The 22,998-nt window shown below is 38.1% G+C and overlaps 1 protein-coding gene across 2 annotated transcripts in view; it reads right to left on the bottom strand.

Moving 5' to 3' along the window:
- The window catches only part of LOC118807936 (E3 ubiquitin-protein ligase SMURF2-like), an 81,501-nt gene that overhangs the window by 26,532 nt on the left and 31,971 nt on the right, over positions 1-22,998 (bottom strand). For both annotated transcript variants that reach the window (XM_036570135.1, XM_036570136.1), the window contains exons 3-7: positions 18,593-18,701; positions 9,710-9,843; positions 2,688-2,753; positions 1,757-1,841; positions 401-484 (exon numbers count right to left, since the gene is read on the bottom strand). In XM_036570135.1, the coding sequence (XP_036426028.1) occupies positions 401-484; positions 1,757-1,841; positions 2,688-2,753; positions 9,710-9,843; positions 18,593-18,701 (478 nt within the window). The remainder of the gene's footprint in view (positions 1-400; positions 485-1,756; positions 1,842-2,687; positions 2,754-9,709; positions 9,844-18,592; positions 18,702-22,998) is intronic.

The raw sequence follows: 22,998 nt of genomic DNA, 5'->3' as shown, positions 1-22,998 counted from the left end.
TGAAGCCAAGGAAATGTCACTTCAGGTCACAACACATTCCACTAATCAATCATTTCACTTGTAAGAAAAAAAATTCAATAAACTGGAAATATGATGAAGCTGACAGGAACATTTGGCAAAGTTAGGACAATAACCCACTGCTGGGTCACTGACATACATTATTATATGATGTGTGTGTATCTGCGAAGCAAGTGAGAGAGAGAGACAGAGAGAGAAAAAGCATGAGCGTGAGGAAGAAGAGGAAGACAAAAATGATAAAGTGACAGAAGAGTAAGAGATAAACAAAGGACAGACAAAGAAAAGAGTGAAAGAGAGAGATAGAGACAGAGAGCGAGAGGGAGCGAGCGAGAGCGAGAGAAAGCGAGAGAGAGAGAGAGAGAGAGATTCATGTTGTTCTGACCTGGTTGGTCTCTCCCACTGTGTAGTCCGTGTGATGTGATTGAGATACTGAATCCGGCCTGTAGCAGTTCTCCTCTCCTCCCAGCTACACACAGAACGAATACCACAGAATATTATGCAGCTTAATATGACACTGTAAAATATCACTACCACTACAGTAATAATAATAATAATTTTAAATTAGCATTCATATATAACAATGCAGTAGAAGTGCTTCACATTACATAAAAACAGTAAAACAGTGTAAATGAAAAGGAGAGAGACACTGTACTTTCAGTCTGCTGTGAAGTCTGTTTCCTTCATCATCAATTACTCAGTAGCTATAAAGAACTATTCAATATCCACTAAGAGATGTTCATTAACCACTGTGAATTATTCGGTATCTGCTATGAATTGTTCAGTAACTACTATGAATTATTCAGTAAACACTATTAACTTGTCCGTATCTACTAAGCATTATTTAGTAACTACTATGAATTATTCAGTATCTACTATAAAATTATTCAGTAACCATTATGAATTATTCAGTACATACTATTAATTTTTTTAGTATCTACCATGAATTATTCAGTAACTACATTCAATTGCTATACATTCTCATGTTAAAGAACTATGAGATTTCTAAATTCTATCCTCCACTAGAGGGCACTGTAGAGCCTGCATCTTACGTTTTTGTCAAAAATAATCTGTTTACTCCAAAAAAAAGACTCATAGAAAATCTACTGCAGCCAGATAAATGCTACCACTGGACAATAAGCTCCACCCCTCCAGAGCATCTCTGCTGCTGGGCCGCAGATAGTATAAACAGCAGTTATAGCACATAGGAAGCATTGCAGACAAGCACCAATAAACATCAAGCTTAAGCTCAGTTTATACTCTCACTAAGTTTAATGAAACTCAACTTTTAGTGTCATTAAGTGAATTTATGGTTTGGTATTGTTTTTGTTTTTTTTTTAGCTAAATGGTATGTGATGAAATATGATGTGACTGGACTAGGAATGTCAGCTGAGATGAACACAAATCATTGACAATCATTTGTTTATCTTAAAGACTTTACACTTTGGTCTTTCTTTTCACATGTCCCCTACTGCGGATTTGTGGTCTGGGTTTAATGTAGTTAGCAGTAGAGAAATGCTGAGTGGTGTGTTTTGTCTGCTTTATGCATCCAGTGTGCAGTAGCCTTTAGCCTTAAGAGCCCTATATACTTTTTTGGTGGGGTGGGGGTATTATTTAAACATTTTTTAATGATGCATTACAATTATTACAAACATTTGACTAATATTACAAAATTTGACTAAAATGACCATCCCGAGTATGTTGGTGCAGGAAGGTTTAATGCAGGAACAGAGCAACAGACCCGTCCGGTAACTCGTTGTCGAACAGACGGCTGCAGTCCACCAACGGGCCTCCTGATCCGATTCTATCTCTGGACTGCAGACTCACTGCACACATACACACAACAGAGGGTCAGAAATTCAATGTCTTGGCTACATCAGTGTATTCATGCAGAATCATATTAAAAGGAATGAGCACCACACACAGCGAATACAACAATTGAGTGAAAAGGTTCATTTGCAGTCGACAGTCTTACAGACTGTAACATATCAACATACCACAGGAAGTGTAAGAGTGATTTTGCTTCTTCTATTTTGTTGCACCATAAAAGAAAAAAAAGTCCTACAGACAGAACATTGTGTGATGGCAGCAATGTGACAGGGCACATGGTTCGATCAATCGGTTAGGTGTGCAAACGCAGGACATGTGCATGTAATTAAAACATCAGGAAGTGGAGAATCAAAATATACCCAGTGACAGAACTGTATAAGTGTCAGGAGGTGATGAGTTCAATCCCCAGTGATGCCACTGCCATGTGTTGCCGGGATCATATTTGTCTTCTCTCTTTCTCTGGATGGGTACAATTGCCGTCATTCGACCTCCATCCCTCAGAACGCTAACCAATGCTAACCAATGCAAGTGTATATTACCACCAATGACGCTGCATTAGAGGCGGTTTAAATGGACGCGGTGGAGCTTGATGCGTCTCAGAAGAAGCATGTACTACCATTCACCCTTGGTAGCTTTGTATCATAGAGATGGACCTAGCTACTGGGGGGCGGGGACTGGACACGACTAAATTGGGGAGGAAAAAAAAGGCCACCCAGCTCAAGTTTCAGTTCTCTTCGCCATAGAAAAATCTACAATCAATAATATTAGAGTACATGTAAGTTTATGTACTTATGTACTATGGTATTTGTGTGCTTGTCTACATGTGTGTGTGTTGTACCCACCCACTATCTGGCCCCGGATGGTGTCGTTGTCATTGGGCCCTAGTTTGTTCAGGTCCAGTTTCTGATCTGTCAGAACAAATACAACCAAATTAAACAGATAATACAATAACACAGCAAATATAATAAACTTTTTGTAAGGTAAGACTCCAAATTATACAAAACATAATTCAATAATTCAGACAGTTTGCACTGTAGGAAGTGTAGTTAATAAAAGGCATTAAATGTAATAAGTCGTGGATTTTTAGGCATTATTTCCACCATAACTTCAATACAGAGTAATGTATCACTACATTTTACATCGCTAGGGATGAAGCATCACTATTATTGACTGGAACTGGTCACATTTTACAGTCTGACCTTTCACCTATGAAGAGAGTGAGGAAGAGAGTGAGGAATAAGTGCACAGTTTTCGGCGCCAGTTTTCACTGTAAAGCACAGACGCAGTGCCACACTGACACCGAGACTAAAGGAGGGAAATTTTAGGACATACAAGATGAGCCAGACATGAAACACTGCGGTTTTCCTCTTTTGGCGACTAACACACACACACACACACACACAGACTCACTCACAGACACATTTCCTAGAAAATTGCACAGCTCTCTATCACAGTGTGTGTATGTGCCGCTGCTGGGGAGCTGAGTGAGGATCTGTGGTGAGACACACACTTCCTCTGAGGCTCCGACAGTCACACACACACATACCAATAACTCCAAACACTGACTCTCTCTTTCTCTTACTCCGTATATATATATATATATATATATATATATATATATATATATATTTACCTATCGCTGTTCGTATCTCTAAAATGACAGCTTTACAGGAGAAGGAAAAAAAAAGGGGGAAAATTACTTTCAACGTAAGTCAATGGAACCAGATGTTTTTGCAAAATCATTTTGGGCCGTTTCTTTTGTTCCGTTCCTCATAAAGTTTATATAAAATGTAAAGGGCAACAGGTATTTTCAAATTATGTCAAAAACTGACATAAAAATTTTTTTAGTTGGGCAGTAAGGGTTTATTTGTTCAGAAAAAAACATTAATATTCCAATAAATACAAATAACATCAATACAATAAGTAGCGATTTTATATATGCCAGTTTTAGTGTAACCCTTTCCAAACCTCTCCTCAACATAGCATTTTTAGTGCTAATACTGATCAAATACTTTTTTGAAAAAATAAAAAATTCTTGTTGCATTTAATAAATAATAGAAGCAACTTTGGACACCAAACATGTCTGGGCAGATCGTCTGCATCTGGGAAAAGTGGACAATTGTGTAAACTAAATTTTTCATCAAACAATTCCTTTAAGGCAGTGGTTCCCAAGTGCCCAACCTCTTCAGACATTTGACCAACTGCTGCGTACCCCTCCTCGCCTCTTATACATGCACGTGCACATATTGCGATGATGCATGTATAACACATTTAGCCTTATAAAATCAGTGCTCCTTAAATTATTAAACATGTTTATGATGCAAACTTCACACCAGGTATACTGAATGATACTGAATAAATAATTTTATTCACAAGTGCACAGGGGCCTATATAAGGGCACATTTGCATGCATGAGAGAGTCTGCAGTTGGAAAACGACCAGTGAATAACAAAATGTTCACTAACATGTGACACAGATCACATTCAGCACAGAAACATCACCTGTCTAGTGAGCAGACAGTAACCCTAAATTACCACCACAGGCTCTATATCGTTTAATGCATTAAAATTCACCCTTTCACAATGCAGAGAACCCTTTAATCACGGAAAGGGTCCTTTGAGTGTCCATGGTTCTATATAGAACCATTTTCTTTACTAAAGAGTGTACAGGAAACTAGTGGCCAAATGCTTTGTGAACAACACTTTTTATTCCAAATTGTTAGAACTTCTCATGGACCTCCTACGCCCTAATTTGAGGACGAACACATAAACCACACTGATCTCCAGAGACGGCTGCACACTCTACCACAGTGGTACAGACTCCATTCTGTCTCCTGTTGGTCTGACTGTCTGTCTATCTGTGTCTCACCGTCTGTCTTTCTCTCCGAGTCTGTCTCTGAAACCATCTGCTCGTCTGGCTGTTTGTTAGAGCCCAACACAACCTCTGCAGTAAACTATTTTCAAAAATCATTCTTCTGCAAATGTCAATGCAGCTAAATCTTTCTGCAGATCCTAACGACTCAGTTAAGGTCTAAAGAGCTAAATAAGTTCAGTACTGTACAACTGAACGTCCAGAATTAGTGTTTTTATTATTTACGCTCACAAACTTCACATAATAATAGTTGCTAGTAAAACTGGAATTTTAATTGCTCAATATAAACATGGGAATTTTAAATATGTCACATGGCTTGCAATTCGACTTTTATTTGTGGTTTTGGCTTATTTATTTATAATGCCCAACAAGCTGTTAGTTGAGAGGAAGTTCATTCGATGCATCATAAGAGGATCGCTAACACAGATTAGTTATAAGATCCAACGTTATGGGGTGACCTCACTGTTGTTCCCCGCCGACCTGCTGGATCCATCTTTACCTCATCATTTACAAATTAAGACCTGCTAATGCATAAGCACTTGAGGGAGGGCCTCACAAAACGTGTAAGGATCACACAAAAAAATGGATGAATGTATCTATTTATGTGTAGCTGATTACATATTCATCACGATTTACTAGAGTTTGAGCAACTTGTGGAGGCTGGTTTTGAATCAGTTATCCTTTACCTTTTAAAATCAGCCACAAATTTGCATTAGGGTCTCAAAAGACGTGCTACTGTGAGACTTCCCTCAACAAAGGCAGCAGACACAGCGGGCAGACGGGGGCACAAGCCTGGAACACAAGCTGAAAGAATGGCCTCTTTTCCACCGTGGAGCCAAATGGTTCCCAGGGCTGTCCTGTGCCGTTTCACATTGGTGTGGACTCGTGAGACCAACTGCAGTTTCTTTTTCCATCTGCTGTGCTGCTAAATACAAACAAGGAAGTAGGGAAGAAAACTGTACACGAGTGGCTCAGCGACGGCTAACTGGCTAAATGCTTCAAAACATGTCCAGTTTAAGCCGTCTCTCAATTTTGTGCTTTATCCTCTGAACTGGTGTTATTTGTGCATCAGTTACCGAAACCAAGCCTCTACTGCACTTTAACCTGCTAACTAACATTACACTAGTGTTAGCCTAACCCAGCAGGCTATGGCTCAACACTAGTCGTTCGACTTTGCTCCCTCAGACATGAGAGCTAAAGCTTTTATCATCTACACCTGTGACAGCAAAGCAGACGGAGGTGTTTGGATTTGTAGGCTAGAGACACTGGTTAGCATTAGCCTAGCAAGGATGCTACAGAGCCAAACACCACAGAACAAGTTTCATTTCAGCTTTCTGACCCTCCAACACCAGCCGCTCGACTTCGCTTCCTCAGATTTGAGTCATTATCATCTAAACTTGTCTCAGTGTAGCTTCTGTTAGTCAGAATTGAACTTGTTCTGTGGTGAGCAGAGCCAACGGTGGATTTAGTGAATCTGGGGTTCTAGGCAAAAGACAGGAATGTGGCCTCCTGGATACACATTTTAAATTAGTTCAGGCTCTGGGCTCCTGGGTGGCACAACTGCAAAAAATGATACCCTGGAAAGGGAAATCATTTTATATTAAGTTGATATACCTAATATTTCTTATTTTGAGATTCTTCTAAACAAAAAATTCAATTTTATTTATTAATTTTTTATTTTTTTCCACTTAAGGGCCCCATATAAGATGTGGTTGAAAAGCAGCCATAATTTATTAGTACACAATCATTTTCCAACCTCTCTTTATCCCTTAGAATTAAACAAGCTGTTTTTGTTACTGTGTCTTTAAAATTGACATATGTAAATGAGCTTTGCTATGACTGTATTGTGCTCCAATCAGCTGAATTCTTTATTACTGGTAGATATATGTAAATGTAAATTCTTATGATTTTTATGGTATTACTAAAACAATGAATTCTAAAATGGCTTTTATATATGGACTGTATGAATTGGTGAGGTAATGGTGTGTTTTGAAATTTTAAGTGTTTACGTACTACATTACCCTCTTTTATTTAAAAAAAAATAATAATAAAAAGAAAATTTTGTTTTTCCATAACACAGGCCCTTGAACTCATTTCTAGACATTTTTTTACTTGTTATAAGAAATTCTCCATACTGGCAGATAATTTTGCTTAATGCTGATATGTTTATACTTATCTGTCAATGCACTAAAATAGGTTCATTTAATAAAATAACTAAAAATAAATCTACAAACAAACATATGCTATAATACACATACATGTATGTATCGATCGCTATATGTATGTATCGATCGCTGTTGTCTCCGAAATGATAACTTTACAGGAGAAGGAAAAAACATGCTTTACTGTTAATGCAAGTCATTTTGGGTTTTCTTTTAGTCCATTCATCATGAAATTTACACACAATGTAAAGGGTTATTCAACATTAACACTGGCTCTTGGGCTGTCTATCTTTGCCTAATGTAAATACCGCCCCTGAGCAGAGCTAGCAGAATGCTAGCTAAGCTAATGCTAACCATCTCCTCTCTCCTAGTTAGCAGCGCCAATTAACATTTAGCAAATGTTGTTAAATAGATGGCTTTACATCCATCGAATGGTGGATTGGAACTCGTGCACTACTTTGATTTATCTGACGACGGTGTAAACGAACTGAACCTAACTGTTTTTCGGTTTTGGCACAATACCAACCTAAATGTAGAACCAATCAGCGAATAGTACATCATCTCACCCAAAAGTTCTGTGGCCTTGAGCACGGAATAGCCAACCATGCCAAGAAAATCGTCCCGACCATGGTTTGTACATGTTCCATGTGAGACTGTGTGGAGATGCCACTAGAACGGTTACTCTCTGTGCTCAGAACCTTTCAACCCAATAGTGGAAAAGAGGCCAATTTTTACCATTAGAATTACACTCTTGGGACCAGATGTACATGTGTAAGAAGATATGCAGTGGCACAATGTGTGCAGTGATGTGGCGAGAACCCCTGCTGTGAAAACAGCTCACACCTCTCCAAAAAGACGGCTGTGCCAGATAAAACAGACAGCTCTCTTTAAATGAAAACAAATCGTAAACAGCTGCCCCAACAATAAAAACAGCATTTAAACACAGCAAAAATACTTTTATAAATGTTGACTTGTATTCTCACCTACGAAGACAAAAACTCAGTGACTTTTTTTGCTTTGTAAATTATACACATAGCAATCAAAACATATGCCACCAACGATATTGAATAAAAAATGCATAGTTTAACTGAGGAGCTCCTCTAAAACAGCCGGAAACTGCATCTATTTTATGGCTCTTAATAAATCATATTCAGGTGAATTCTGGGCACAAACTGTAGTCGCATCAAGGCAGCTGCAGCTGCACTCATGCAAACATCTGGCCCAGAGTGTCTGGACAATCTCTATAGACTCTTTATCATTAAAGATCATCAGACTTAATCATCATCATCATCATCATGATCATCTTTTCCTCTCTCAGACAGTCAGGCTGGCACCACCACCCTTACCCAGACACCCCGGGGAAAGGTTTGTGAACGTGCCCCAGACACATTTACTCTGGTGGTCCCAATGGAACACACACACACACACACACACACACAGACAGGTGTGTTTAAGCATTCTGAATGGAGCCAGATATGCATACGTACATCACATCAGACCTACTGCTTTTCCACTGCTTTCAGATCTCTGTTAAACACCTTGTTCTTTCAGTGTTTCAAATCTAACTCTCTGTACTGTGTTTTAGGCACCTGAGAAAATTAGATATAAACAGTTGTTTATCCAAGAACTGTGTTTATTTGCACAGAAAAGACACTAATATTAGAATAAACACAACCAATATTAAGACAGTTCATAGTGATTTTATTTTGTCAGTGTTTCCAAACGTCTCCTGTGGCAGCCCAGTATTACTTGTAGCCATCATTCAAAATCTGGTTTGACTAATCAGTTTTTCATTGTTTTATTGAATCAGTTCTTATTTAATATTTTGTTTTTTTCCACCAAAATGATCTTCCTGTTTTCTTTTTTGGCCAAAAATTGAAAATGCCACTAGTGATGATTTTTGGCTGAAATGTTTCACGAGGCTGAAATTCTGGAGCACTTGTGAATGCTATAACTCGTTAAAAACAAATATCTCTGACCAGGGATGCGGGCAGTGGGGGTGCTAAGGGTGTGGCAGCACCCCTAGATTTCAGGGTTTGTTTACTGCAACTGCTAAAAATAATAAAAATAAAAAAAAAGATCTGATCGTGAAACTAATTTGAGCATAGTAAAGACCTACATCTGCTTGTTTTACAGTGGAGTTTACATTTTTATGTTTTATTCATACGTTTTAAAAACCTGCACTGTTTACGTTAACGATGTATTTCTATTAAAGTGAGCTGAGCCTGAGCTCTGGGGCGCGTCACTAAAACACATGCGGTTCGAGGTGCAAAGAGAGAAAACGTGCAGAGCTGTAGGCAATTTTTGAGCACCAAAGCCAACAAATATTATTTTTGTAAAATTGAAAAAAGCATAATAGCATCCTGCGCAAATATATCTCCCGCTCGGAGTGTGTTTGAGAGTGTTTTACAATAGGTTACCATGCCAAACATTAACAATCTGATTGGATGTCACTCAACTCATTTGCATAAAGGCTTGTCCAGAAGGAGAGAGAGCAGAGAAATCAGGGTGTGCGCCAGCACTTTGATGGGTCAGTTATGTGGGTATATGTCATCTCTCGCCACAATATGGGATGTGATGACACTCTCTGTTTAATGTACATTATCAAAAAAAATGTAATGAAAAAAGGCCAATCATTCTGCATGACATCCCACGTGACGCATATACTGCTTAAAAATTCAGCACCGCAACTTAAAACATCTCCCTGTGTCCCTGTCTCTGCCTCCAATTGAGCTCCCGACCCGGTAACTCGCTTGAAATTTTCAACTTGGGCTAAAAGTCATGCAGCGTAGGCCCAGCTTCACAAACTCATGCACACATAGATGACTTACAGCCAGTGTCTTTGAGGCGGTTGATGACATTCGAGAGCAGACGGACGCAGCCCAAAAACCCTGCCCCCTGCTTCTTATGGATCTTCTTATGGTTCCAAACACTGATGGTGATCGAGTCCAATTTACCAATATACCTGAGAGAGAGAGAGAGAGAGAGAGAGAGAGAGAGAGAGAGAGAGAGAGAGAGAGAGAGAGAGAGAGAGATACATGACATATATCTGTATACAAATGATGTACCCCTGGTCAAACTTCATGTTTTGTTGATTTTCTAAGTGAAAATCAGTGAACACATCCTCTGCAGAAAACACACTCAAATATCACATTTTTATGCACAATTTTATTTACTTTCGGAGTTTAAAAAAATTGAAAAAAAAAAAAAAAGAATAAAACATAAAAATTGTACCATATCTTCTGCACTGGTCACAATGTTTCAGTTTTTGCCCTGTACGTTCAAAGCAGCAAGTAAAGTAAGTAATTACATATTAAAATGTGCAGAAGTGTGTTCTCTGTACAGAATGTGTTAAACCTTATATTCCGCAAATCTGCTGTCAGGTATGTTTTAACTGGTGTCTTTGTTGACTGATCCTAAATCAGCACAGTGGACCTGTTTATTAAGGAGGCTGATTCAGAATCAGTTAGGCAGCCCTGTGTTGTGTATTTTTAATAAACAAATAATCAACTAACAGGTCATTATACTTTTAACAGCGTGTAGTTGTTGTTATTTTTTCCTGAGGTTCTAAATAAGAACCTGCAAGCATGAGGTAACAAGAACATTACAGTAAACATGAATAAAATACGTATTCATAAAGTGTTCAAATATAAATGTCACAGTGCCATATTTACAGCTGAGACACATTTCTGGGGAAGAATGAGTATCCAAAACACACACACACAAACACACACACACACACACACACCCAGTATCGATAGGCTTTTTGTGTGTTTGTCTGGCCAACTACAAAGCGGAGTTCTCTGGAAATCCTTAATCTGAAATACTTCACTGATGGTAAAACATCTTCAGACACAGACATTTAGATGACTCACACACACACACACACACACACACACACACACACACACGATATACAGTATTTAAGTAACTTTCCTTGATTTGCAACTGTTCTTCTTTGTGTCTGTTTACTTTTGGAAAGGAATGAGTAGAAACACCTGTGTTTTTTCAGATCTGACAAAAGAGTGGAGCTTGATTTTCTCCTCTCTTAAAGATGAAAGGCCTGTGGAAATATGTGGGTTTAAGCTTTTATGAGCCAATGAGGACCAAATGTCTTAATGATGATAGTAAAACCTACCTGACAGTTTAAATAGCAACGTAATCATGGCGTGTGCTTAAATTTTGCAGGAGTTTTAACCACATCAAACGCATTAACGTCACACGCACAGCCTCAAAACGTAGGTCCAGCTCAATGTTCGGGTCTCAAATGCAAAAACAACACTATGTCATGAAGATATGATGACAACAGTAGATAATATAGTACAGTCCTCTCTGAATTCTCTTTCAACTCGCTTGCAATTATCAGATTCATCCGCTCGGGGGAAGGGGTCCGAAGCACAAGCCATGTTACAAAATATTGTTCCGCGATTACACATCTCCACCAGAGAGGTCTCCCTAAATACTACTGTACTGTTAATCTGAGGGACAGTTTCAGAGATCTAGCAGCTTCTATATAGTAGTTATGAGTCGAATCTCCTCAGAAATATTTCAGAAACTTGTACATTTAATTTATTAATTAATACATTTAAATTAATTAAATTAATGGTCTCTAACCTTTGCATAGTACTCTATTTGCAAGTGTGCATGGAAAAGATTTCGAGTCGTTTTAGAGTCGTTTTTTTTCTTGCTTTCTTACAAGACTGTACACACAATAACTTTTCAGCAAATTTAAATCATAACCATAATCATAATAAATTTTCTTAATTATGAGTTGAAAGTGCTTCTTGATGACTGACACTCTGAGTTAGGAGAGACAATCAGAGGTTTTAATTAATTTTCTTGTATAAAAGTCACAATGTAAAAAGTCCAGGTGGAAGAAACCAGTCGACTACACACTTTAAAAAGATGGCTGTTCGGAACCAGGGAGGGTTCTCTAGAAAAGAAAATGGTTCTATACAGAACCATGAACACTCAAAGAACCCTCTGCATGATTACAGGGTTCATTGTTCATTGTGTTCACTTTGATGGAGAATATGCTGTAGATGGTTCTATATAGAACCCTTTTCGAAAAAGTTTCTATATAGCACCAAAAAGGGGTTCCACTACTGAACAAGCCAAAGAACACTGTACTATATAGAACCCTTTTTGCTAAGAGTGTACAGTACTGTAGAAGTATATTACATCCAGTAAATGCTCTTACCATAAATAGCCTACTTCTAGAGAAGTCATTAAAGATCTTGCTAAAGATTACTTAATACTTGCAATGCATCAACAATCTAACCATCTGTTTCAAAAACTATACAACAATACAAGGTTCATTCAGATAAGAGTGGCTGCTGCTTGGTGAACTGATAAAGCCGTGCTGTAGCCTTCCTTGCATGGACCTAGAGATTCTGGTACCAGGTTGGAAAAAGACTAGCCTTATAAATCACTTACGGATGGTTTAAAATGAGTTTGTTAATGCTTATTAATTAGGTCATGAACTTAATTATCATGAATAAAATGAACAAATCATGAATAAAGCATTATAACACATTCATAAAAAGAGCAAAAGTGAGCTGTTATGTCTGGTGAATATGAATACATGATAAAGCTGACAGCAACCAGCAAGATCTGTGATTTGACTATATAAATGAATGTGTAACTAATACTGTTACTGTTTTTATTTGTGTGTCATAACTTGTGTGTTTATGACCTAATTAATAACTATTAATAAACTAATTTTAAACCATTCATAAACCTTTTATAAGGGTAGTGTTATTCTAAAGTGGTACCAAGATTCTTTTTCTTCCAATATCAATACAGATACTGTGCAGATATGATTAACTACTGATACTGATACCAATCTGATATTTCCCCTTTTAAAAAATTACTAAGCTAGCTAGTTTGCTAGGTCTTCCTCAACACACGATGCTGTCACACTAGGACAATAAAGTGCTTCCTCTGAGACGCATGAAGCTCTTTTCAGACTGCTGCTAATGCACTGTTATCGGAGTTCAACACGCTTGGAGGAGAACGCTAACTGCTAACTCTGTTACATCAGCTAGAAGACCCACGTTGGCCATTATCGCGCTAAGTGATGGGGGAGGACCATCCTAACCACCCAGAGAGAGGACAACTATACTCTTGGACTTCAAGCCTAACTGTGGAATCACTGGGGATTGAACTCACATTTCCCTGATGTTGGGGTCAACACTCATAAGCCCTTCATGTTATTTAAATATGCCACAGATTTTTCAGTAAGTAATTTTAAATGTCAGTTTGGCCCCAATAAAAAGCAAATAATGTTATTTATTTTGTGACTTTTGGCTAATAGAAATGTGCTGGTGTGGTTCACTAAGCTTCAGGTGGGGAAAAGCCAAAAGTTAAAAAAAACGCTAAAACATGGTAACTGGAAACTGGTAGATACCCATTGATACTGACCTGCCATCTGTACACATGACGTCTTTCCACATAACACATGGAGTGCAGTGTTCTCTCATTGACTGCTGACTCCACAGGGACCAATATCACACTCACTCTCTCCCCACCCCAGAGCAGGTGTCTGCTGGACCCCTGAGACAGTTTACACCACGGTGTCTCGTCTGTATGTGTGTTGTAGTCGTGTGTGTGTGTGTGTGTGTGTGTGTGTGTGTGTGTGTGTGTGTCTCTGCATGTGTACATTAGTGTGTTTTATCGTCTGTGTGTGTCTGTTCAGACTGAATGGCGGGTGGCGTCGCTGCTCTCAGGATGATGTCCGCTAACATGCACAGCCATAATCAACATCTTTTATTCACTCTGATTGGTGATATAATTCCCATAATTCTATTTTCAGAAACACACTGCCAGAATCTGAGAGAGAGAGAGAGAAAGAGAGAGAGATAAAAGAGTGAGAAGAGAAAGAAGAGAGAGACAAGAAAAGAGAGAGGAAGAGCGACAGCAGCAGAGGAGAGGGAACAGAGAAAATGAGAGAACGAGAGAATAGAGAAAGACAAGGAGAGAGAGAGAGAGAGAGAGAGGGGAGACAATGAGAGAGAGAAGAAAGGAAAAAGATACAAGGAAAGAGAGAACAGAGTTCAGCATGAAAAAGTGAGAGAGAGAAAAGAGACGAGAGAGAGAGGACAGAGGGACAAGGAAAGAGATAAGACAGAAAAGAGACAATGGTAGTGAGTAAAGAAAGACACAAGGAGAGACAAGAAAGAGTAGAGAAGGAAAGAGCGAGAGAAAGAGAAAAGAGAGAAGAAAGAGAAAAGAGAGACAACGAGAGGAAGAGAGAAAAAGGAAGAGACAATGGAAGAGAAAAAAGAGAGGGCAAGAGAAGAGAGAGAGGAGAAAATGAGAGAGAGAGAGAGAGAGAGAGAGAGACAGAGGAGAAAAAACGAGAGAGGGACAGAGGGAAGAGAGAGAAAAAGAAAGAGAGAGAAGTGAGAGAAAAGATACAAGGAAAGAGAGGAGAGAGTTCAGAAGGAAAGAGAGAGAGAAAACAGAAAAGAGAAAGAAAAGACGAGAGAGAGGAGAGACGAGGAAAGAGAGAGAAAAGAGGAAAAAGACAACGAGAAAAGAGGACAGAAAGATGCAAGGAGAAAGGGAAGAGAGAGTAGAGAAGGAGTGAGAGAGAGAAAAGAGAGAAGAAAGAGAAAAGAGAGATAACGAGAGGAAGAGAGAGAAGGAAGAGAGAAACAAAGAGAGAGAGAAAGACAGAGGGCGAGGGAAGAGAGAGAAAAGAGAAAATTAGGGAGAGAGAATATAGAGAAAAGGAAAGAGAGAGAAAAGTGAGAGAAAAGAGACAGTGAGAGAGAGAGAAGAGAGGAAAAAGACACAAGGAGAGAGAGAGAAGAGAGAGTACAGAAGGAAAGAAGGAGAGAGAAAAAAAAGAGACAAGGAGAGAGAGACAAAAAGAGAGAAGAGAGAGAAAACAGAATGAAAGAGAAGAGAGAGTAGAGAAAGAAAGCGTAAAGAGAGAAAGAAGAGAGAAAGAAAACGAGACAGAGAAGAGAAAAAAGAGGGAAGAAAGACACAAGTCGAGAAAAGAGAGAGTAGAGAAGGAAAGAGTGATAGAGAGAGAAGAAAGAATGAATGAGTTTCTGCCTTCTGTAACTCTGTCATTTGAACCTGTTTGCCAGCAGAGCCTTTGGGTCCCGACAGGAATTCATCCAAGAGCGTTCAGACAGACTGATAAACACTCAGAACAGCAGCAGCTGCTCTAATGTTCACTGTTCAATAACACACTGCAGCACGACTGCCTGATAAACACTCTAGAAAGGCCGTTTCTCAACCACAAACTCAGAAACCGCCAAGCATGTCATCAACACTGATCAAGAAATAATCCGCCTATTTAACAGGACAAGAAGCCTCCCACAGACACCGCATCTTAAAAGGACAGTTCAGAGAAAACAATAGCCCCTCAACATGGCTTCAAATGTTTAAAATTCTGTTTTATTAGTATAGTAAATATGCTGTGGGAAAGAGTTTTATAATTCAAGAAATATATACAAATTACTAAAATTCTACAAGCTTGCTGGGAGTTTTGTCTGGGACTCGGAGAAGTGGGAGATCAGTCGCTTTATATGAGCGAGAGAAAGGCGAGGAGCTGACGAATATGTATTGCTAACTCTGATTGGTACTGTGGCAGCTCTGATGTCACCTGCTCCGAATTTAGTCCCACCCAGCTCAAATCAAACAGGAGAAAACGGCAAAAAAAGTCATGAAAATCAGTCAAGACTTGTAAAGCTATATCAAGCAATGCAAGCTTATATACACCAATCTGCATTCTCCAAACTGCACACATAAATCATTTCATGCTCACCTCCAACAGTTTTACGAATATAAATGGACAAAAAAAAAACATTGCACAGCTGTAGCAGTAACAACTTAACTCCATTGACATTCCAGGTTTATTTCATACTAAGACTTTTATTCAGTAATTACAGGAACTTCAATGCAAAATAATGTAGCTATTCTTAGGCTATAGAGGTGGCTTTTTAAGGGGATAAAGGAATACTCCAACATTATATATATAGATATATATATATATATTTATATCTATATATTATATATATTATAATATATCTATATATTAGGGGTGGGAATCTCTAGACACCTCACGATTCGATTCGATTACGATTCAGAGGGCTGCGATGCGATTATAAAACGATTATCGATGCATCTCGATGCATCATTTTTTTCTATATAGCATTTATATTTTCTCACTGTGTGAGCTCAAGTTTCAAGTTTATTTGGCATTGGCACAACATGTCAGGACATTTATGCATTGAAATGCTTGTGGTGAGGCTCAGCTAATCACTCTACAGAAAGTAAATAAGTAAAAATAAAAATACAAGAAAAAACAACTGAAATATATTAAATATACACAAAATATACAAAGAATATAGAGACAATATACATTTTAAAGTGACTAAGTGACTCAGTGTTATTGTTATTTAAAGTGACTTGGTACTTTTAAAGCAAAGTATTTGTAATGATCCATAATGAATTTACTTCCAATATCTTTTTTAATAAAACAAATGGAATGTGGCAAGTGAACTAGACGGCTCTCATTCAGTGCTCTTGTTTGGAGCACAAGAAACTGCTGCCACTCATCTGTGATAAAATGCGCAGTTACAGTGAAATAAGATCCAGTGGTAATGTGTGTCCATGCAGCACGTTACAGCTATTCTACCCGTTTTGTTTAGTGATTTTATAACTTCGGGTTTGGTCTCGTTGGAGAGACGGGGGGGATCGTTGTGTCAGTAAAATGTCTTTGAGACGGGACGTGTGAAACATAGCGCGAAAGCCCTGTTTCGCAATGACTGAGAACTGCAGGTCACATAGCAGCGATGCATTATTCGCATTTATAAGCACTGCAGTTGGTTTCCTGGTACGTTAAATCTGCAACAAGAGACTGTCACACTCTAAAAAGTTGCGAAGATGAAGTCGCTTCTCTTTCGAATTCGCGAATGGGTAAATTCGAACAAGAAGCTGGAGAATAAGAAGCGACTTCAGCCTCGTAAAACAGTCGAACGTTGAGAGACATTTAACTGATCTACTTCTGAGGAAAAGTTTTCTGGCGGAGATGGGAGGAAAGTGGCTGTCGCTGAGCTAAAGCTTAAAGCAGAGCAGAGTAAATCTGCGTTTTCATTTATATTGTTTCGTCTATACTAGGACATTATCACATACTGAGACATACTGGACATTAAATGTTGTGGCTCCCAAGGTGGTTTGATTTTTGTTGAAAGGACAAAATGTCTCTTCTGATCATTTGGGTTGTGACTCCTGATCTAACCTGGCTTTTAATGCAGAGGGAGCCGGTCGGATTTCTCGCTCATCCAGTGGTGTTTTTGTTGCCGTCACAGACTGTCCAGGCGCTGCACTTACCCACTTCCAGTTCCGCCTTTTGCGTTCCGTCAACATTACGTTATAAATTAAATATTTAGAAAATCGATTTTTGACATTTGTGAATCGATTCAGAATCGTTCATGTCCGCATAGCGATGCATCTAAGAATCGATTTTTTCCCGCACCCCTAATATATATATATATATATATATATATATATATCGCTGTTGTTGAAAGAAAACCTCGTATCTCCATTTTTGTCGTTTTTCTGTTTTGACATAATTTGAAAATGCCTGTTGCCCTTTACATTGTGTGTAAATTTCATGATGAATAAACCAAAAGAAATGGCCCAAAATGACTTGAAATGTCTGGTTCTATTGACTTCCATTAAAAGTAAAGTAGGTTTTTTCCTTCTCCTGTAAAATCATCATTTTGCAGATACAAGGTTTTGTTCTGACAGCAGCGATATATTCCATTACTACAACAGTTTTGATATATTTCCCTAAATTTAGCAAAACAACAGAAACCTTGTTGGCTTTAAACTACAGATGCACTGATGCCACTTTTTCCTTTCTGATAACGATACCTGATCCTCAGGTATCTGCTGATACCAAATAACTACTTCACAGCTGAACATAAATCCCAATATTTATACAACTCCACTTAAAAGAAATGCTTTAGTGAAGGCAGTGATCTGCTTTTACATACTAAGCTTCAATTAACGGGAAACACACACACACACACACACACACACACACACACACATACACAAACACACACACACACATATACCAATAAAAAGAATTTTAGATATTAAGAAAACCTACTGTTGTTAGTTAACAGTGGCTTCAAGAATGTTCCTTCACTTTTATTAAGAACCATATTTAACAACTGAAGCAAATTTAAAATGTTTTCATTGTGCAAAACAGATAAAAACCTGTGGTGCACATGTTTAAGCACACGACAGCTTTTCTGACTCGGCAAAAAATGGCCCAAATATCGTGCTTATCCTCAAGTCATCTGTCTCAAACATGTAGCCAGTACACTCGCGCTTACATTTACGAGCGTCAGACTCTGGAGTTCAGTAAATATTACAACATTGATGCTTACAGTAGCAGCTGTTGTTCACCAGATTTCTTGGCTTGATGGATTCGTAAATGCTGCAATATTATCATTATTATTATTATTAATTATTATTATTATTATTATTATTATCATTATTTAATACTGATTAAAACACACACTCATCTTATTAGCATCAGTGCATCTGTGGCCAATAGAGAGCATTAACTCTCACCGTTAACCCTGAACCTAAATCTAATCAATGCTTATTCTAAATAATCTGTCATTTAAGCCAATACGTTTCTGAGAGCAGGAAAAGTGTAGCTATGTGTGGCTTACAGGTCATAGTGCTGGTTCCACTTTGGGTCCAGTGTGTTCCTGACCGTGTCTGTTGAGTGGCACTGGCCTGACCCGTCCACCACAACTTTAGCGAAGGGATCTGGCAGTCCTAACAGAGGAAAAAAAAAAAAAGAAAGTTAATTCCTATGGAAACTCACACATAATACAATAACGATCTACTAAAAAACACAAATAAAAAAAAAAAAAATCAATCAGTTCAGTGCAGACAAACGTTTTCAGACAAAATATTTTCATTCTCTTACCCCAACAAATCATTTTCAAATTGGTTATAATATAATAAAAGAGGATAAATTCTGTTCCTGTATGTAGATCTAATATAATAAAACCACAGGTTTGGAACGCTAATAGAGCTGGCAGCTGTTTTTGTATTGATAAAGACATGTTCTATTGTGAGAATAAGACTTAGTGCGACTTAGTTAGTTGTGGGAATAAGACAGTTAAGCCGTATTCATGACTTAGTAATATCTTACTAAGTCATGGATGTGATAGAACTATCTCATTCCCACACCTTACTAAGTCCTGGCCATGACAGAACTAACAAGACTGAATTATCCTGTTCCTACGGCTTAACAATCTTGTGATCACAACTTAGTCAGGCATGGGGACGAGACAGTTAAGCCATGGTCATGGCTTAGTAAGGTGTGGGAACGAGAAAGTCCTATTATGTCCACAACTTGTAAGACAAGGTGTGGGAACAACATAGTCCTATCACGTCCACAACTTAGTAAATTGCGGGAATGACATAGGCTGATCACGTCCATGACTTAGTGAGGTGTGGGAATGAAGCGCGACCATTTATTGGGGTTAAAATATTTTAAAATATTTCTCTGCCAACAGCCCATAATTATTTACCAGAGGCAGTTTCAATCAAAATAAGTTCAAGTGCAATGTTACATGCTGTCAATATAGTTAGTATATTACCCATTTAAAACTGCCTGAGCTGCACAGCGAACTTAAATCAATAAACCAAATGAAATCATGTGAGATGTGATGTTGATCCAAAAATATCTGGGAGTCAGGAGGTAAAACATAAATAATAAGCTAAAGTGCTTCACAGAACAAAAAAAAATTGCTATTAATCTTGAAGTACAGAGCTTGTCTGGTAACATTCTATCTGAATTATGCTGCTCCCACACCTTATTAAGTAGTTACAATGGCTTAATTACCTTGTTCCAATGCCTTACTATGTCATGGCCACAACTTAAGTATCTCATTATCATGCCTTATTAAGTTATGGCCACAACTTCACTATCCCACTTCCATGCTTTTTTTTTTATTTTATTTTATTTAGCCTTTAATTTAACCAGGCAAACTAATAAGAAAATTCTTATTCACAATGACAGCCCTTACTAGGTCATGGTTAATTATCTCATTATCATGCCTTACTAAGTTGTGGCCACAACTTCATTATCCTTCTTCCATGCCTACTTTATTTAGCCTTTAATTTAACCAGCCAAACCATTAAGAACATTCTTATTCACAATGGTGGCACTTACTAAGTCATGTTTAATTATCTCATTCCCATGCCCTACTAAGCTGTGAATATGGCTTAATTATCTCACTCCCACACCTTACTAAGTCCTAGCCATGACAGAACCATCAAGACTGAATTATCCTGTACCTACTTCTTACTAAGTTGTGGCCATGGCTTAACAATCTTGTGGTCACAACTTAGTAAGGCACGGGAACGAGAGAGTAAGGCCGTGGCCATGACATCCACGTCTTGATAAGGTGTGGGAATGAGATACATAAGCAGTGGTCATGACTCAGTAAGGCATGGGACGAGATTATTACCGGCAAGTCCTCCTCTAAAGTCTTGTGCATGTGAGGATTGTACAGTAGCAGTAACAGTAGCAGTAACAGTAGCAGTCGGGTAAATTTAACACAGGTCTATAGTTCAGACATTCCACACCGTCACCACATCAGCCCAGTCTGACACGCAGATAAGAGAGCACCGCCTCACTGAGAAGTAATGATGGGAAAAATGTACTTTCAGTACGTGTGAGTGCTGTCTGAATGTTCTCCGGGCTATGATACTACAGGTTAGCGTCTGTAACTCTGTACAGGTCAGACTTGTTGAGTCACATGCACCTGCATGCCAGGCTGGGGTGATTTCCTTCTACAGCTGTGTTTATAGAAGAGCATATGTCTGTGAGCATATTTATTTGTGAAAGAAAGTAAAGAAAGAGGCCTGTGGGTGTAATCAATGCCCAATTTCTGCTATAATGGCTGTTTTTTTTGTTTTAAAATGTTTTTAATAAATAAACATGTTTTCTTTGTCAGTGGTCAGTCCATTGGCACTGGAGTTCAATTCAGTCTAAAACTAGTTTTGATCTGTGGGCAAAATATCTAACTGCCATTTTTCTAATCAATATTGTGACGGTGGTTTGAATTGCCATTATTTTCTATAAATTAAGGTCAAGAAGACCAGTATACCCACTTTTTTTCTGGCTCAAGGCTTCTAAATACTTTGCATTCATAAGCTTAAACAAATACAGGTTTAAAAGTGAAATTAGCAAAGGGATCTGGTACCACAGTTTAATAACATTAGGGTCACACTTTATTTGGAAGGTCTCCTATAGATGACCTACAGATACTTATATTATTAACAAATTTTCTGGTGACACTCGAACACTGAATTCAGTTCATGAAGGCCTTGTTAATTAGCAGATAAGCTGAATCAGGTTTATTTAATGAGGCAGTGAGCTGAAGCCTGCATTGTTTTGGCCCGCGAGGACTGGAGCCTGACGCATGTGGTCCAACGCATCTACAGCTCTGTAATTAGGTCAAATTTTGCCAAGACAATGTTGTTGATCATATAAGATAGAAAATAATACTCTTTCAAATCATTTTTGATATGAAAACAATTCATCTTTTATCCCTAGCCTGACCAATGTCCGGGAAACTAAGACTAAAACTTTATTTAGAAGGAAAACAATATCACACATGTAAACACAGTATTTGTGCCTATGTTAGTGACGGTGTTACTCTGGGAATTAAGCCAAAAGCCACACCTTTTATTCCTGTGTACTGATATCAGCACTTTCAGCTGTTTAAACCACCTTTGGGCCAAAAGAGTTCCACATTGTGCTTTTAGCAGTAGTTTGGAAAAAAAAACCTGTGGAATCATTATTTAGAAAAAAAAACCTACTCTTAACAGCAAGAAAAAGACATTCTGATAAACATGAAGCTGAGTACTGAAGATAAGTATATATAAGGATTAGCACAGAGCTGCTTTCAGGACTGAATAATTACTTGCTTTTTTATCAAAAATTTTCAAATTGAAAGAGGTGCAATTTTATTTATATCTTACATTATATAATATGTTGTTGTCGGAAGAAAACCTCGTATCTCCATTTTTGGCATTTTACAGTTTTTGAAAATACCTGTTACCCTTTACGTTGTGTGTAATTTAATTTCTTGTAATTTCATGATGAATGTACCAAAAGAAATGACTCAAAATTACTTGGAAAAAAGTCTGGTTCCATTGACTTACATTAAAAGTAAAGTAGGTTTTTTCCTTTTCTTGTTATCATTTTGGAGATACAAGGTTTTCTTCCAACAACAGTGATATATTATTTAAATTGAATAATTCAAACCTTCTGAACTGGCAATCTGGCGCACTACATTATGTTTAAGCCTTAACTTGGAAAAAATAGACTGCCTTCTTGAAGAAAATCGCATTTAATTCCCAATCACAACATTGGTCATAAAACAATGCAATTAAACACTTTCCCCAAATCATTCAGCTGTAGCTGCTTTATGAACACTTATCCTTTATATGTATTTTTATTAATCAAATGAAAAGTAAGTTGACAAGGTGTCCCCAGACTTTTGACGAGCAGCGTATTGTGTCTGCTGAGAAGTGAGGAATGTTACAGTGTCCTTAACTGGCTACGTAAAATCCTGCTCCGGATTCTACCAACACCCAGCTCTAGACAAAACAGTCTCTCTTCTTCTTACTCTGTGCTTTGAAGGACCTCTCCCCCCTGAACCCAAACGCAGCCAATCAGCCAAAACATGTTTGGCGTCTGAAGTTTGCTTCTTCAGCTCTGTGCTGGAGCTACAAGGCTAATACAGCCAGTACAGACTTTTGACTTGACTTCTATTATAAGTGTGCTTTGGGAACCAAAAATGTTGGGAGTATAACTTTTAAGCCTCAACTTCGTCCGCTTGCTTATGTGGTTTGTGACACTGTTTATATACTGTTCTCTATTAAAAATGGACAAAAGTACATCACATTATCTAATCACAGTAGTAGCAGCCATATTAAAGCCTGCAATCTGTCATTTTTTATAGATATCAGTATGTCACACAGCTTTTAAAGTTTTTAAAGTGATGGTTTGATGGTTTAATGATGCACAATGCTAATTAATGCATAAGCC

This window comes from Colossoma macropomum, unplaced genomic scaffold, assembly GCF_904425465.1.
Source record: "Colossoma macropomum unplaced genomic scaffold, Colossoma_macropomum, whole genome shotgun sequence".
In the NCBI taxonomy this organism is placed as follows: Eukaryota; Metazoa; Chordata; class Actinopteri; order Characiformes; family Serrasalmidae; genus Colossoma; species Colossoma macropomum.
Note: the sequence above shows the minus strand (reverse complement) of the source record. Positions and strands in the feature narration are given on the sequence as shown.